This window comes from Porites lutea, chromosome 10 (genome assembly GCF_958299795.1).
Source record: "Porites lutea chromosome 10, jaPorLute2.1, whole genome shotgun sequence".
Lineage (NCBI taxonomy): Eukaryota > Metazoa > Cnidaria > Anthozoa > Scleractinia > Poritidae > Porites > Porites lutea.
Genome location: NC_133210.1, coordinates 183,412 through 199,645, shown reverse-complemented (window position 1 = coordinate 199,645; position 16,234 = coordinate 183,412). Strand labels below are relative to the sequence as shown.

Here is a 16,234-nt window from a genome sequence, read left to right as displayed (position 1 = left end):
CAGAATTAAGACTGGTGTGATCGCTCTTTTCTCACTTCCATTGGGCTTGAACGCCAGTGAAATTTTCCTTTTTGCAGACCGGAAATCCTATTTTCTCTCTGTAATTTCAGGGTGCAATGTTAAATAGGTTAATTCGTTTCATAACAATATTAATAAACAGTTTCATATGTCTTTATGCCAATAAGGCAAACTTGTCGGTCTCATAATGCCAAATCTGAGTGTAACTTTGTAAGTGTTGAATGCCTCCTCTTTCCACTAAAAATGACCTAATTGCCTTTCGCTGTTTCGTTTGCAAAAGCTTAACCCTTAATTTTTGCAAATGCTACAGGGGGATAAATTTTATATAACATAACAAAATAGCTGGATATATTTGGATATAGTGCGCAGCTTAGCTCGTGTGACAGAGCGTGTTTAAATTAGACAAACAAACATGGCGGCGAAAAAGGCAATGGTACACGGAAGACGATTTCCCAAAATCTACTCATTAAAATTTTGTGATATTTGGCAGAATTTTTACTTTATCATATTTTAAATAATGAGAACTTTAAAATGGAAGTTGAACAGACAAATTTTGTGACATATTATATAATTACAGTAAAATTATATTATTGATTATCTAAGAACCCGTCTGTTAAAATTTGGTCAAATAAAATTCAAATGGTAATTACCTGATTGAAGGTCTCGTTCCTATTTCAGCCATTTTCTTCTGTTGATGAGACTTGGGATCCATTCTCTGAGCCAGCGATGCCAGAAATGTCTAACTAGCTCTTGGACTCTCCTCCATCTTTTCTTGAGACTATAAAATTGGTTTCATCACGATTTGACCTATCAGAAAGTGGTTCGGTGTCAGTGGTATATCATCTTCAGGGTTTGCTGATTGGTACGTGAGGGGCCTTGAATTCAATAACGCTTCTGCCCCTGTGAATGCTGTTGTTAATTCTTCATCTCTCACGTCTGCATTGCCCAATACTGCATTCACAGCCCACTTTGCAGCTTTAAACATCGTCTTGTGTACACCCCCGAAGTGTGATGCTAGTGGCGGATTGAAGTGCCAGATTACTCCTTTGTTTGCTGTTGAGTGGGCAATTTTACTTTGATCCAGCGCCTCAACCAATTCGTGCAATTCTCTCTCGGCCACGACAAAGTTCGTACCATTGTCAGATAACATCTCTCTGGGTAGTCCTCTTCGATTGACCATCCTATAGGAGGCGTTTAGGAACAAATCAGTGTCAAGTCCAAAGGCCATCTCAAGGTGAACCACCCTTGTGGCTAAGAAAGTAAATAAGCAGAAGTATTGCTTTTGTCTTCGAAATCTTCTTCCTTGAATTGTGACGAAAGGTCCCCAAAATCTACTGCTGTTTGTGCAAAAGGTCGGAGTGATAACCGAAGTCTGATCTATGGAAGGGGCGCCATAATTTGCTTTGGCAAATTACACTCCTTCTCCCATTCTCGAATTTCTTCATGTCCAGATATTATCCAGAATGGAGTCGATAGGACTGCTAGCATCTGATTCGCTCCACTTGCATGATTCCCCTCTTTGTGAAAGTACTTCACGATCAATTTTGTGACTTGATGCTTGCGAGGAAGAATTATCGGGAAACGAGCATCATGAGATAAGAACTCTGCATATTTAAGTCGACTGTCACACCTCATCTGACCTTCTTCGTCCAATCATGGTCCAAAAGCAAGTAATTTACGGTTCTTCGGTAGCTCCTTTCGGCGTTGAAGGGCCAAATACTCTTCAGGAAAGGCTTCTTGCTGGGCGCTTTTAATAACCTGAACCTCTGTGTCCTCAATTTCATTGGGCTTTAATTATCCATTTTGTCTCGTGCAACCTCTACAGTTATCCACGAAATGACAAGCCCATGTGTGAACTCTCGTGAATCTTTTCCACTTGAGAAATGTTTGGGGTCTAAATGCCATGATGTGTCCTCTTAGTTTTTAGTAATCATTGCTTGCTCGTCATAAAGATGATGAAATGGTCTGGTAATTCTGAATTTGACTTCTTTACTTCTACTTTTGCAGCTCCTTGTTCTATGACTACTTTGTTAACTGGCCATTCTGACTCCTTGTGCCCCAAGGCAGTGCGGGCAAGGGGTGGGGATTTGACCAAGGAGCAAAACTTCTGGTCAATTTCCCAAGCGTGGGACAGCATACATTCATCAAATGTAGTTAAAAATCCCCACCCAGGGGCAAAATACCAAACAAGAGACAAGTAATGCACATATCTGTAATAACTTGTGACTTAAACTTGGTATGAATCTCAAAAACTTGGTTTAACCCTAACCCTAACCCTAACCTTCTGAGACAACATGATGTCATGTACTTCATCATGCCTGTAACAGTATTCAATAGACAATGAAAACGAATTTAAACTGGAACTTTAAACAGTGTGATGATAGATAAACTATTCTTATAAAAGGTGCTCTACAATCAAGACTTCAACTTGTGAGTATGAAACTCGAAGACTTGATTGAACCTGTCTCCCAGGGTACGCCAAAAATTTTCTTATCCACTTGCCCTTTGGACAAGCACTACATTAAATTTGGTTGTCCGAAACCCAAGGGTTCTTGTCCAAAACGTTTTGCTCAAAACTCAAAAACAATCGGGCATCTGCAGTTGCAGATTCAAGGGCAACAATATCGAGAAATTTTGTACATGGCTGTCCTTGTTTGTCCACATAACGTACAAACACTGACTCTTGCTCAATAATTCCTGCATCTGTTGAGCCATCTGACAGTAAAGAAAGAAACTTTGTCTCCCTCACTTCTCCCTTGGTATTTTCTTTCTCAACATCAGCAATGCTGGCATTAAACTGAAGATAAAGATAAATCGTTTATTGTATAAATACTTTGCAGTCGTAAAACTGAATCGTGTATTTTACAAAACAACATTAGGCAAAATATAAAACTAATTACAATCATATCAATATAAATACCTTGTGTAGTAAAGCTAAAAAATATGTATAAAAATCTTGTACAATAAAGTCGATTTCTTTGAAACTTTAAGAGCTTTATGCGCAACACTGGGACATAGAATAAACAAAAGAGCGTCTGAAACGTTCCTTATGGGAATGTGGCAAATTATAACTTTTGACGCCTTAAATTATAGCTGGATTGTTTTCTTGGTGGCAGCAGGTGGTATAACTTATGTCCGGGATTGATAGCAATGGAATCGAACAATTGTCTACATAGTCCGTTGCATCTATCATATAGCGTTGGCAGGCCTAGGCTGTCAAGGCATGTGTAACAAAACTAACACAGCTAGCGTTCGAATCACTTTACTAAAACTAGCATAGCAGTTACACGAGTCGTAGGTCTCCTAAACTGCGCATGTCCGACCCAACTCGGGCTCAGGCCCCACGCTACACTACCCCCTCCCACATAAGGTCCGAAGTACAAGAGAGAATTTTTAACTTAAGCATGCAAATGTTCCTACAAAGTTCAAGGGCCAGGTTGGGTAAACAACAACTGTTCTAACATAGTCTCGTAGCCAGACAGGCTCCCTTCGCTCACATCTCGGCCTCGCAGCATGACACGGTTCACGACGCGGTTCATCACTCACTTGAGAAACCTCAGACTGACACGGCAGGTCAGCAGTTCGAGGGGATGTACTTAATGTAGCACTAGATTCACCACTAGATTCACGCTCCTGGAAGGGATGAGAAACCTCTGTGACTGTAGCAACTGGATTTTCCAGCCAGTCCAATTCGACATCTCCAGAGTCAACTAAGGTTCCTCGAGACGGTTGCTGCCCGTCCATCAGGTTCTCCGCTTGTGGCGTATCTTCCGCATGGCTGGAAGAGGTTAACTGTGAGGGCTTCTCGTGGATTTCCGGTGGCGAAAAGCATGGCTTCAGATAATTGAAGTGGACCACCTTCCTCTGACGACGTTTTCCCGGCTTCCGCCTCTCCTCTTCAATGCGATAGGTAACATCAGATAGAGCTTTCACCACCTTCCAAGGACCACACCAGGGTTTGAGGAATTTCTTCCTTCTCGTCCTGGTTTGGTTTCTATACCAAACCCGGTCTCCTACACGGAACCGCTGACCATGGCACTTGGTGTCATAATAAGCTTTCTGGGACCTCTGCGCTCGCTTGAGGTTCTCTCTCACTATCTGCTCCGTCTCTTCCAATTGCTGCTTCTGCTCAACAACATAATCGGGGTATGTCCGTGCCGACCCTTGGGAAGGTGTTGTCTCGAGCCTAAGGAGAGCATCCAATGGCAGAATAGCTTCCCTGCCGAACATTAAGCGGTAAGGGGTAAATCCCGTCGACTCATGCACACTAGTGTTGTAAGCAAGAACTGCTTTCGGCACAAAGTCCGCCCAGTCCCGGCGATGGTCAGAAATCAGCTTACTAAGGATCTTCACCAGAGATTTGTTCAGTCTCTCTACCTGCCCATCCCCTTGGGGATGGTAGGGCGTTGTCCTTGTTTACGCTGCGTCAATTAAATCGCACAATCCTTTGAATACAGCTCCATCCACATTGGCTCCCTGATCAGAATGCAAACCCTCGAAACACCCGAAGCGGCATATGTATTCATCCATCACCTTCTTCGCCAGCGTGACTGCTGAGGTGTTTCTCACTGGGAAGGCTTGAGCAAACTTAGTAAAATGATCGGAGACCACCAGCAACCACTCATGGCCAGAGGTAGATCTTGGTGTGGGACCTACGATGTCTATTGCAACCCTTTGTAGGGGGTGCCCTGCCTTAATGTTTATAAGGGGTGCCTTTGGAAGCTTGCAAGGGTCGTTGACTTCAGCACATGGGACACACCTTCTCACGTGCATCTCGACATCTTTCCGCATGCCATGCCAATAAAATCTGCTCCGCACTTTTTCTAGAGTCTTCGAGACACTAAGGTGGCCTGCTGAAGGATTGTTGTGCAAGGCGCACAACACTTGTGACACGACGCTCTCGGGCAAGCAGATTTGATGATAAATCTCTTCGCCTGTCACTTCGTGTTCCCAACGTCTAAACACCAGACCGTCCCTGAGAAACAGCCTTCCCCATTGTGACCAGTATGACAAAAGTTTGCGCCCCCCTCCTTCCACATCGCCTCTCGCGGGTCTGACACCAGTTTCAAGCCACCTCATAACTTGCGACAGAACAAGATCTTGGTTTTGGGCTGCACGTATACTTTCTCTCGACAAGGGTTCCATATTCACAGACTGAATCAGGGTGGCGTCCCTCTCTACCTTAACCGATGCACCCTCGTCCCAGGGAAGGCGGGACAGTCCATCCGCATTGCCGTGCAACTGACCCGGACGATGTTCCACCTCGAAATCAAAGTCACTAAGCCTTTCAAGCCACCTAGCCACCTGGCCTCTAGGGTTTTTAAAGTTCCGTAGCCACTGCAGAGCACTATGGTCAGTCCTGACCAGAAAACGTCGCCCGTAAAGGAATGTCTCGAAGTGCTCCGTTCCCCACACGAGGGCCAACAGTTCCTTCCGGGTAGTGCTATAGTTTCTTTCAGCCTTTGATAGAGCACGCGCTGCGTATGCTATTACACGTTCTTTCCCACATTGAACCTGCGACAACACCGCCCCCAGCCCACTGTCACTGGCATCACTGTCCAGGATGAACGGTACGTCTAGCTGGGGAAAAGCCAGGATGGGAGCACTCGACAATCTGTGCTTGATGTCCTGGAAAGCTTTCTTGCACTCAGCTGTCCCCCTTTTGACAAGCGCGGTGCAAAGGGGATGCAATTTGGGCGTAGTTTGACACAAATTGTCTATAGTAACCAGCCGTCCCCAAGAACGCTCTCAGCTGACTCTCATCAACTGGCTCCGGCCACTCCTTTATGACTCTTATTTTCTCTGGATCAGTAGATATGCCCTCCCGTGACACGACGTGACCTAACACAACCACCTGTTCACACAAAAGCTTGCATTTCTTGGGGTTAATCTTCAAGCCTGCTTCTGTCAAGCGTGACAACACAAGTGACAGTCTCTCCCTATGCTCCTGTAGTGTTCGACCAAAGACAATGATATCATCTAGATACACTAGACAGTCTGACCAGCATAAACCCTTCAAGATAAGGTGCATAGCCCTCATAAAACATGCAGGTGCATTCGTTAGGCCAAAACTTAGTTTACGGAATTGGTAAAGACCATCCGGAGTTGCGAACGCTGTCTTTTCCCGATCTTCCTCTGCCACATCAATTTGCCAATATCCCCTAAGGAGGTCGAGATGAGAAAACCACTGTGCCCCCGATAAACTCTCCAATATGTCATCACACCGAGGAAGTGGGTACAAGTCTCGCTTGGTTACCGAGTTAAGAGCGCGGTAGTCCACACAGAAACGTTGACTGCCATCAGGTTTCGCTACTAAAACCACCGGAGAGGACCAAGGGGAATCGGACGGTTCTATAATCTCTGCTTCGAGCATTTCATCCACTTGGTTGCGCATTTCTTGCCTTTTGTGAAAGGGAACTCTTCGTGGCGGTACCTGGATTGGCTTGGAATAGCCTGTGTCGATGGTATGTTGTACGCCCTTTGCAGTACCTAAATCCCACGGCCCCTTGGAAAGGCAGTCAGCGTAAGTGGACAACACCTCATAATGCCTAAGTTTTTCCTCTTCCGGGACCAAATCGCTGCTGATCGGGAACATCTCTTCTACCAATGAACTGTGAACGTCAGCGTCCCTCACAAAAACCGCACCACATTGTTTAGCTTCCAATCCAACCTCAACATCTTCCTTTGAGGCCGCAGGGGGTACCACCTTGTAGCCCACACCCACATTAGTTTCCTCCTGTGATTCCTCCTCGCCAGCTAATGGGTAGAGGTCCCCCATACTGCTACACCTGTAAATCTTGAGGGGCTTGTTAAGGTAATTGAACACACGAACTGGGATTCGACCTCCTTTCACAGTCACGGCCGTCCGAAAGGCCCCAGCTGAATATCTTTCTGAAAACTTGTCCGCTGGTTCCAGTACACCCATACATTCGTCTAAGTCATCTACCCCTTGGACCTCACAAGGTATGTCTGCGACCATATTTGGAGATAATGTGACGGTTTCGGCCACAGTGATCCTGTAAACTCTATCAAGGCATCCAAAAACCATTCTGTTGGGTCCCTCCTTACTATAGACAGTGTTAGTGTCAAAGTTAATGATACATTTGTGAGCTGTTAGAAAATCTATACCAATCAACACTTGCTGTGCCAAGCCTCGGCACACCAGCACTTTATGCTTAGCCCTGATTGCACCCAGCTGAATTGTTACTTCTGTTTCTCCAACCACATCAAGTGGTATATTGTTGGCCCTCAGGACAGGCTTCAGTGCGGGCTCAAGTTTGTTTATATGTGTCTTAGAGCGACTGTATAGATTTTCACTGATAATTGTTGCTTCTGCACCTGTGTCTAATAAGGCTTGGGACTTGACACCATTGACATCACAAGGCAAAAATGCTCCCTTTGGATTCTCGGGCGGGGTCACTTTCGGCTGCGCCCCGCCCATCGCCCGTTTCCCTGGTCGGGACAGACTTGATGTGGACATTCACGAATAAAATGAGACAAGCTACCGCACTTAAAACATGCTCTGGGGCCTTGTCGAGGTTCTACGCCTTCATTCCTACCTTGCCTCCCTTGAGGAATATTCTTTAGCTTCTCTAAGATTTCAGCTTGCTGCTGAAAAAGCTCCTTAGCCCACGCTGGGGGTTCTTGGGTGCCCTGTTGGGAGCCAAACTTTTCCTGCTCCCCAGATGTTGAAGACAGTACTCGTGCACTTCCCTTGTTTAGCACTTTTTGATTTGATTCATATCGCTGAGCTGCTGCTAGGGCCTCATCCAAAGTATTGGGCCCCAAATCCAGCACCTTCTCTCGCAATATAATAGGGGTCAAAGCACCCACGAAGAAATCTCTGGCCGTGCGATTGAGTATATCCGGGGGGTCATCCGGATAGGCCAGCTCCACAAGACGAGAAATGTCGCACCTCAGTTGATGTAGATCTTCGTCAGGACGTCTTTATTTGGCTCGTAGAGCAGAAATGTGTACCTGACGAGATTCCTTAGGATGAAATCGATCTGTCAGAGCGCGTTCAACGGCTGTCCACGTGGCTGTTTGTTCGGCAGTCAGGCTGTAATAGGTCTGTTCGGCAAGGCCTTTCAGGTACGCGGGTAATATTTGACATTTAAGGGCTGCAATACTTTTAAATTTCCGTATCCAAACCACCCAACTTTTGCTGGACGTCGCAGAGAAGCTCTCCGGTTTGATGGGAAGCGGGTTTTCTTGCGACGTGGTCGGTGAACTTCCGCTTGCACCAGCCTTACTTTCACTTTTCTTTCCAAGTTTCGCCTCGAGGAGCGCTACTTTCTCTTCTAAGGCTTTCACAGTATCTTCCATGGCAAAAATCCCACCGCTGCCACCAAATGTAACAAAACTAACACAGCTAGCGTTCGAATCACTTTACTAAAACTAGCATAACAGTTACACGAGTCGTAGGTCTCCTAAACTGCGCATGTCCGACCCAACTCGGGCTCAGGCCCCACGCTACACATGCCCGATATGACATGGCAGGTGAAATTATGGAAAGCTCTCTTTTCTGAATTCTTTCTGAATTCTGAATTCTGAATTCCCTAACCCAATCCAGCCTTTGCACGACGTGTAAAGACTTCTGCAAAATTTTTTAAATGATCTCCATCATTAGCACCAGACACCAAGATGTCATCTACATGGACAATTACATAGGGAATGTTTTTACAACAGATTTTCCATGTTACGTTGGAAGATACCCAGGGCAGACGAAATTCCATACAGGGGGCGATTATACTGAAACAGCCCTTTATGTGTGTTGATAGTAATGTACCATTAAGACTCATCATCCAGTTGTAACTGTTGGTAGGCTTGGCCCATATCTAATTTCGTAAACTTCTCGCCAGCACCAAGAGTTGCCAGCAAGTCCTCCACCTTTGGTATAGGATAATTATCCAGCTTTGAAACTTGATTAACTGTTGTTTTGTAATCACCACAATTGCAAATGGAATTGTCGGGTTTCATAATCGGCACAATGGGAGCTGCCCACTCCGAGAACTGCACAGACTCAATAATATTGTCCCTTCCTCCTGTAGTCTCTTAAGCTCTTCCTCGATCTTTCCTTTCATGGCATATGGCACCGGTCGTGCTTTGCAAAATTTTGGCACAGCATCCACTTCCACATGAATCTTGGCCTTTGGCCCTGTGAAAGTTCCTAAGCCGTCTTCAAAAACTTCTGAATACGGGTTGATCAATTTCTCAAGCCTAGATTCCACCTGCTTTTTATCCATATTCATTTGAAACAATTTGTTCCAGTCGAGCTTCACTTCTTTCAACCAATCTCTTCCAAGCAAACTCGGTCCAGATCCTTCCACTACCAGTGTATACAGCTCGTTTTCTTGCCCTTAGTATTTTACAACAATGCCTACAGTTCCTAGAACTTTGACTAACTCACCCGTGTATGTTGGAAGTTTCACATGAGCAGGTTTCATTTCAAGTTTCTTCTTTGCTGAATTTCTCTGATTAATTTCCTTGAACGTTTCTTCGGTAATGATCGTAGTGGCTGCACCAGTGTCAACATCCATGCTCATTGAAATTCCATTCAAGTCAATCACAACACGGTATGGCTCCTTACCTTCTGCAACCACTCTAAACATCATATATTCCTCCCCATTTTCTTCTTCTTCTTCTTCTTCCGAACCTGTCGCTTCCATGTGATGTGTGTTCTCACGCTTCTGATCGTTTCGCTTGTTTGTTTTTGGGTTGGCACGACACTTGATCGCCTTGTGACCTTCCTTATGACACCGAAAAGATTTCTCATTCTTGTACCTACATTTTTTCAGCTTCATGAAACTTCCCTCCCACAATGATAATATTCCTTAGCTACATGTTTGCCCTGTTGTTTACTCAAGCAGTTTACTGGCTGTTCCTTGGGTTTCTCCACCGAATTTCCTTGCTGTATATCGCGAGTGTTTTTGTCGGCTATTTCCATAGCTGTAACTAATTACAGCGCTTTCTTGAAATCCAATCGGCTCTCCGCCAGCAGTCGACGTTGTATCCTCTCATCATTCACCCCACATACCAAACAATCCCTCATCATCTCTCCCAACTGATCACGAAAGTCACAATGCTCTGAAAGACTTCCGATTCAGCAACGTATTGCTGGATTGTCTCTCCTTAAAATGGCAGTTGAATTTGAAACGATACACAATACTTAAAGGTCGCGGGTTTAAATGGTTTTTAACAATATTTACCAGCTCAGCAAAGGATTTGTCGGTCGGCTTCCCTGGCGCCACTAAATTCCTGATTAGCCTGTACGTTTTGGCTCCACACGAGCTTAATAAGACTGCTCGTTTCTTTCTGTTGTCAGCAGGGGCGGATCCAGGAATTTCTGAAAGGGGGGGTTGTACACTACTGAAGTAGCCTTGAACACCAATGGTGTGGAAGGCGAGTGACGGCCCCTGCCTCTGGCGCGATCTCTTGAGGGGGTCCAGAGCCATACCCCTCCCCCCAAAAAATAATGTTTACGATTTTTCCCTTGCTAAAATGCCATTTGCAGAATTCCTGAGACTTGAAAAGTGTTGTAAAGGCATGATATAAAATCTGGAATTTACCTTATTTCTCATTCAGAAACCCAAAAATAATAATGCATGATTGAAAGAGACAACAGTATCAACAATAGTTATTTGTACCTCAACATACCTCAATCAAACAGCGTAGCCTGAAATAGTCTTCTAGGATGAGCTTTTACAAAAGCATCGCAGATCTCATCTACTTGGAATCTCTCCGGGTAATGCATGGCAATCACAGTGAGATCTGAGAAGCGCTCTTCAGACATCGTTGATCTGGTGCAGGTCTTGATCCGTTTCATGAGTGAAAAGGACCGCTCAGCTTCCGCACTACTGATTGGTAGGGTGCATGCAATTAGAAGAAGACGATGGATGTTTGGAAAAGTATCCTCGTCACACGCACCAAGTGCTAATAGAAGATTGTTTGGAAGTTCCTTCTTTGCTGACTGCCACATCGTTTGCCATCTTCTCAGCTCATTTCCAAGGGATTTGGGAAATGGAAGGTCATTCTCCCAGAACAACATGCCTTTTGCTGCTTCAGATAGTTCCTGGGTGTTATTAACTATGATTGAGGGTACTTGATAAAGCAAGTGACGGGCGTGGCGATCCTCGTCAGAAAATCGGTCTTGCATTTGAATAATCAGGGAATCAAGAAGGGGAATAGCCACAGATTTTTTGTAGTGATCAATTGGACTAGAACTGGGAATGTTTGAGCGATTCCTCTGTATGCTAGTCTTTCTGGGTATAGCTTCAACGATTCCTAGTTTCTCAGAAAAGTCTAACATTTCTCTGTACCAGACTTGAAAGTCAATGTCAATGTTTTTTCTAGCAGACTTGATGTTTCCAATTACTTCGTCAACCATCGTGTAAGCTTCAAAAATATCTTGATCTTGTTTCTGCAGCTTTGATGCAAGAGCTTTGACTTCATCAAGAATATTCTTGGTTGTAATGAAAACCACTACAGTCTGGAATGACAACAAATAGGCTTTCAGTCCCTGGGCTTTTGTGATAGTATCTTTGTCCCAATTCCAGCTTCCAGTAGACGATTTCAAATGTGGGTACTCGTGGGGGGAAATAACTGCATCTAGAAAGGTGACAAGGAGCTCACACATTTCCAGGAAAACATCTAGGCACGTGTGTCTTTCCACCCAGCGTGTCTTGCAAAGACCTGGAAGCTTGCTGTGAGAATTCTCAGGCAGGTATTCTTTCAGTGTCAACTCAAACAGCTGCTACCGCTTTGGGCTGTTATTTAAAAACAGATATGCTTCGTTAATCAGGCCTATCAAATTTCGCACTTCTGACAGTTTGCATGTTGCTGCGATGGAGAGGTTCAGGCAGTGAGCATAGCATTGCGTGTAAAGAGCTAATGGACTGGTCTCTTTTATCTTCGCCTGCACTCCTTCCTTTCCACTTGACATAACGGAAGCTCCATCATATGCCTGACCACGGATGTTGCTAGGATCCAAAGAAATAGATGGGTCAGAGAGAGATTCCAAAATCTTTCTTGAAATCATTGTGGCATTTGTTCGTTCCAAGTGCATGAAACTAATTAGACATTCTTTGACATGAGGATCGTTTGGCGTTGACTGGTCCACAAATCTCAAGCATAAAGATAAGATCTCCTGGTTTGAGTGTGGATCTGTACACTCATCTGCTATGATCGTAAAAGGAAGGTCCTTGGTCCTTAGCTCTTCTGTCGGCCTTTCCTTAATTTTTGACGCATACACGTGAATGACATCATTCTGGATAGTTTTGCTAGTATATCTTGCTTGTTGGCTTGATGACAAGAGGTGCTTCTGAAGAGAGTCGTTTCCTTTCGCCAGTAATTGTAGCAGGGCAACAAAGTTTCCTCTGTTAATTTCATAACTAGAAAAATCAGCACGATCATCACGATGACCTCTAAAGGCCAGACTCTGCTTTGCCAGAAACTCTACAGCCAAAACAATCTGTCGTAGAATTTCTTTGTTCTCAGTGGCTTGATTGGCTACGGATGTTGCCAGCTGGGAATCTACTCTACACCTGTCAGGATTCTCAAAAGTTTGTTTGAAGAGGTCTGCCTGTTCAGTTGCGTATTTATGCATTACAGATTGCTCATGACAGTTGAGGATTCCATCCTTGCCAAGTGCCTTAGTGTACGATTTTTGGTATGGTGCTGTGACCAATACACCTGTTGTTGTTCCCTTGGTAACTTTGTGAGGGAATAAGATACAGTGACTACAAATACCACCTTCAAGTAAGTTACTGTAGCAAAGCCAGGGAAACTGTTTTAGCCATTTGGATTGAAAAGAAACTTTCCACGTCTTCTTTCCTTTGGTAACTTGATGAGAATGAAGTATATCGGACTCAGAGGGCTTCCAGTGAAACGTAAGGTATTGCATTCTTTTTTCATCTGTAATTTCGTGCGATAATCGCCTCAAAACATCCCACGAGCCTTCAGCAGCTTTCACAAGAGTACCCAAATCGATCTTTGTGCCTGTGGTTGAACCAGCAGTGGCAGCCACAGGACCTTTTGTAACTACATCTAAAATTTATAAAAACAATTATTCGTATACATTCATAACCCTTAATATGTTAGTCCCTTACCTACTTCAAATAACCTCAATAAAATTGAACACACATACTTTTTATTTGACAAAATTTCAATTGACAATATTTGAAGTTGTCATACTCACAAATTAAAAAATACCATAGCCTGCTGATATTTTACTGTACAGGTCTGATACAAAATGTCTTGGTTAGACCTTCAGTAAATGTTATAATAAACTATTTTCTATAATACAACACTGTTATGCCACCATATTATATAACAAATTTTTACTCTTAGCGGCAAGCAAAACTAACGTCATATTCTTCCCCTAGAGCATAGATATGTTCTTCATCTTCAGAACTGCAAGATATTTAAAAAAACTGAAGGTGATTCAATTTTTGCAAAATCAGTCTTATGTCTTTTCTTGCAAGGCTTACACCGACCAGGCACAGAACATTCAAGAATGAAGAGGTAGTAATTGTAGATGAGCTTGGGAACTGGTGCCTAAAAGGTTAGCGGGGTGCCAGATGCCAAGCTGCAGGGGAGGTATCCATGGCAACCCTGGAATGCAGGAACCACCCAAAAGAGCACCCGCTAACCGGCACCGTCACACTGAAACAATCAGTGGAAATAACTTACCTGAAAATACTTACCCTGATGACCCAATGCAAAAGAGGGAGGGAGGAGAGGGTGCAAGAATCCGCAATGATTCGCACTAGCAAAGCGTTTGATCCGCAAAGATCAGCTGATAACACTGCACGTGTAAAGCAATGAACCTTGAAACCCTGAGAAACCTCTAGAGGCCACCCCAAAGGTCACGTGCTGCAGATGAGGGAGACCGCTGGCTGCATTTGCTCACCTTTTAACTTTGCCTAAATGATATTTAGCCACATTAATACCTTCATTATTACTCGCGGATTCTTCAGACCTTGATTCTTCAGGCGCTGAATCTGCAAAATGTTTATATTTGAAAGGAATGATTTTCTCGCCAGCCATTTGGCAAGATGGCGGCGTGATGGAAAACGCACTTTGTTTATGAATTACACGGTATGTCGAGGATACTGGCTGTTGAAAACAGTTTTTGGTGTTATAGAATTAAATTAAAATACTTCTTTTGAAAAAGAACCAAGAACGTACCTGATTTCTTTGTATAAAAATCTGTTATTTTCTTCATTTTCCATCAAACGTTGTACACACTTCAACAATACTCAAGCATTCGGTCGGTCTCAATCCCTCTCGTCTACTTTTCAATGAATGTCACCTGTTCATGTCGCTTGTTATACCTGAACCTGATACGACCTTTGCGAAATGTACATTATCTTTTCATAACTTGACAAGCAGTCGAATGGTAAAAGTGAAATAACTTCGTAAAAACAATTTTATTCTATTATTATTTTACGAAGAATCAAGCAAAATAACAAAAAAAAAATTCTCAAAGGGAGGGGGGTTTGCAACCCCCTCAACCGGTAGAGGAATGAACACTGAACCGGTATGCCATCATAACAATGCTCGGCGACATATTTTGCCAGCATGTCCTGTATCGTACGGTTCATGCGTGCTCAACCATGCCATCACTCTGTGGGTGGTATGGCATTGTTCTCGTTTTCCTTAACATTTCCTTAAACAGCTGGGCTTCGAAGTTCAGGCCCTGGTCAGTGTGGATACGCTCAGGTGCCCCGAACCTGGAAATAACCTCGTTCACCAGCTTTCCTGTGACTGTCTTTGCCTCTTGATTCGGGACTGAGAATGTCTCGGTCCACTTCCTGAAGTAGTCTCCAACAACCAGGATGTACTTCTGACCAGATTCTGTAGTTGATAGGGGACCCATGATGCCCAAAGCAATTCTCTCAAATGGGTAACCTGGAAAGCTGCTGACAAGGGTTGCTCTTCCTGGCTGCTGGGGACTTCCTCCTGGAGCACTTTTTGCACTGTTGGCACCAATCTTCAATGTCATGCTGCTGACCATACCAGTAGAAGCGTTCTCTCACTCTCTCCAAGGTCTTATTTACTCCCAGGTGGCCAGCTGAGGGTGCATCGTGAAGGGCGGAAAGGACTTCGGATACCATGGACCTGGGAAGTACTTACTGTAGCCGCGTACCATGACCATCATCTGTTTCCCACCGGCGGTAAGGGACACCATTCTGCAACTGCAACGTGTTCCATTGTGCCCACAAGCTCCTGGTTGCCTTACTGGTTCCTTCTATCTCCCAGAAAGCAAGTTGGCTGGTCTGGTTTTGCTTCCAAGCCAATATCTTCTTCAAGTCAGGATCGGCTGCTTGACTGGATCGCGGGTTGGTCACTATCCAACTGGGTACCCAGGTACTGGTGCTGCTGCCTACTGCATTGGTCTGGGTTATCTGGTCAGTGTCCTCAGCAACCACCAGGTGGTTTGTCGAAAGCATGTCAGCATTCTGGTGTTTTTGTCCTGGTCAGCGTTCAATCTTGTAATCGTACTGGGCCAACAACTAGAGCCACCTGGCCACCTGTCCCTCGGGTTCCTTAAAGCTCTGAAGCCACTTCAGTGCATTGTGGTCTGTTCTGACAGTAAACAGTCTTCCATACAGGTAAGTGTCTGATTGCGTAAACCATAGCAGGCATCTCTTTCTTGGTAGTGCTGTATTGGCGCGCGTGATTGTCCAGCACACGACTTGCATATGTGATCACTCTCTCACTCCCGTCCTACTCTTGGGAAAAAACTGCTCCGGACACATTGGAAGGGGTAGGCCACTGTTCTACTGCTCTTATCTTGTCTGGATCAGTACTCACACCATCTGCTGAGATCACATGGCCAAGAAAAGGGACTTTCCGTCGCAACAGGAAGCACTTTGAGGATTTCAGCTTCAGCCCTGCCTGGCGGAATCGTTCGAAAACTTCTCGTAGCTGCACCGGGTGTTCCTCGAAGTCTCGACCAAACACAATAACATCGTCCAGGTAGACCAGGCACCCCTGCCACTGCAGTCCAGCAAGAACAAATTCCATAAGCCTCTGAAACGTACTTGGCGCATTACAGAGACCAAATGCCATTACCTGGAATTCAAAGAGGCCATGACAGGTTGCGAATGCTGTCTTCTCACGGGTCAGCACCCTCCATCTCGACCTGCCAATACCCGCTGGCCAGATCCCAAGTACTGAACAGTTTCGCACCTGCTAGGGCGTCTAAGGTCTC

The 16,234-nt window shown here is 44.7% G+C and overlaps 1 protein-coding gene and 1 pseudogene across 1 annotated transcript; both read right to left on the bottom strand.

Moving 5' to 3' along the window:
* Positions 1–796: 796 nt before the first annotated feature.
* On the bottom strand, positions 797–1,246 carry LOC140950818 (uncharacterized). Its single transcript, XM_073400039.1, has one exon. The coding sequence runs from the start codon at positions 1,244–1,246 to the stop codon at positions 797–799; it is 450 nt and encodes a 149-aa protein (XP_073256140.1).
* A 9,283-nt stretch (positions 1,247–10,529) lies between these two features.
* On the bottom strand, positions 10,530–13,148 carry LOC140951192 (52 kDa repressor of the inhibitor of the protein kinase-like; annotated as a pseudogene).
* Between the last annotated feature and the right edge of the window lie 3,086 nt (positions 13,149–16,234).

Excerpts from the sequence above, each read along its gene's own strand:
- LOC140950818 (XM_073400039.1), bottom strand. The coding sequence starts at position 1,246 with ATGGCCTTTGGACTTGACACTGATTTGTTCCTAAACGCCTCCTATAGG.